General features: G+C 48.6%; 1 protein-coding gene across 1 annotated transcript; it reads left to right on the top strand.

Moving 5' to 3' along the window:
* Nucleotides 1-713: 713 nt before the first annotated feature.
* Nucleotides 714-888, top strand: LOC103728340 (alpha-defensin 9-like; the record flags this gene model as incomplete). The annotated part of the gene is made up of 1 exon (XM_008826393.1): nt 714-888. A coding segment is annotated over exon 1 (175 nt), but the record flags the coding sequence as incomplete, so codon positions are not given.
* Nucleotides 889-912: the final 24 nt, after the last annotated feature.

The raw sequence follows: 912 nt of genomic DNA, 5'->3' as shown, positions 1-912 counted from the left end.
GCTCAGAGATGGGCTGTGTTATACATATCTGTCCATTTGATATTTCTCAAAGTGGACACAGGTATATGGTGTACACTCGTGAGGTGTTTAGATCATACTGGCTTCTTGAGAAAGCCTGCTTTGGATTTACTTTGACCAAGTCTATGTCTAGTGTCCTCTGGAGCTCAAGTCACCAGAGGCATGGTTAGGACATCTTGGCCTCTCCACAGGGACCTGAAGGAAGGGATTCATAAAGTCCCCATTCAGAAGGGCGCTAATGCTCCTGGATCCTGCAGTCTTTCTAACTCACTGGGGTTCAGGTCTACCAGGGTCTCCAAAGTTTGAGAGCATCAGGATCCAATGGCAAAACAAAAACGCCTCTCTTCCATAAGCCTATTGACTAAAATATTTCCTGTTATTTTTCTTTCCGGAATACCCAAAGGTAAATATCCAAGCAGATGGGAAACAGCAGAAGACAGCAGGGCCCTTCATCATTAACAGCTCTAAGGGAAAAAAGTCATTGAACACAGAGGCACATCATGATGGAATCCGTGAGATCAGAGGAACATCAAAGGGACCCTGCGGACCTTGGTCTTCCCTTCCCATCAGTGCACACACCCTCTAACTGAAGGGCCTGTCTCTGAGCCTTCTTCTGACAGCCATATAAATACAGGTTGGCTCCTTACTCCCCACACACTCAGCTCCTGATCAGAATCCTCCAGTGACTCCTAGCCATGAGAACACTCACCGTCCTCCTCGCTGCCCTTCTCTTGCTGACCTTCCAGGCCCAGGCTGATCCTCTCCCAGGAGCAGCTGAGGAGACCCCAGATGAGGAGCAGCCAGGTGACGAGGACCAGGATATGGACATCTCCTTTGGAGATCCTGAAAGCTCTGCCCTTCAACATAGAAGTAAGTGATGCCATCAGTAGCATA

Source organism: Nannospalax galili, unplaced genomic scaffold, assembly GCF_000622305.1.
Source record: "Nannospalax galili isolate Female #2095 unplaced genomic scaffold, S.galili_v1.0 C48667539, whole genome shotgun sequence".
Lineage (NCBI taxonomy): Eukaryota > Metazoa > Chordata > Mammalia > Rodentia > Spalacidae > Nannospalax > Nannospalax galili.
The sequence above is the reverse complement of the archived record's forward strand: the minus strand, read 5'-3'. Positions and strand labels throughout refer to the sequence as shown.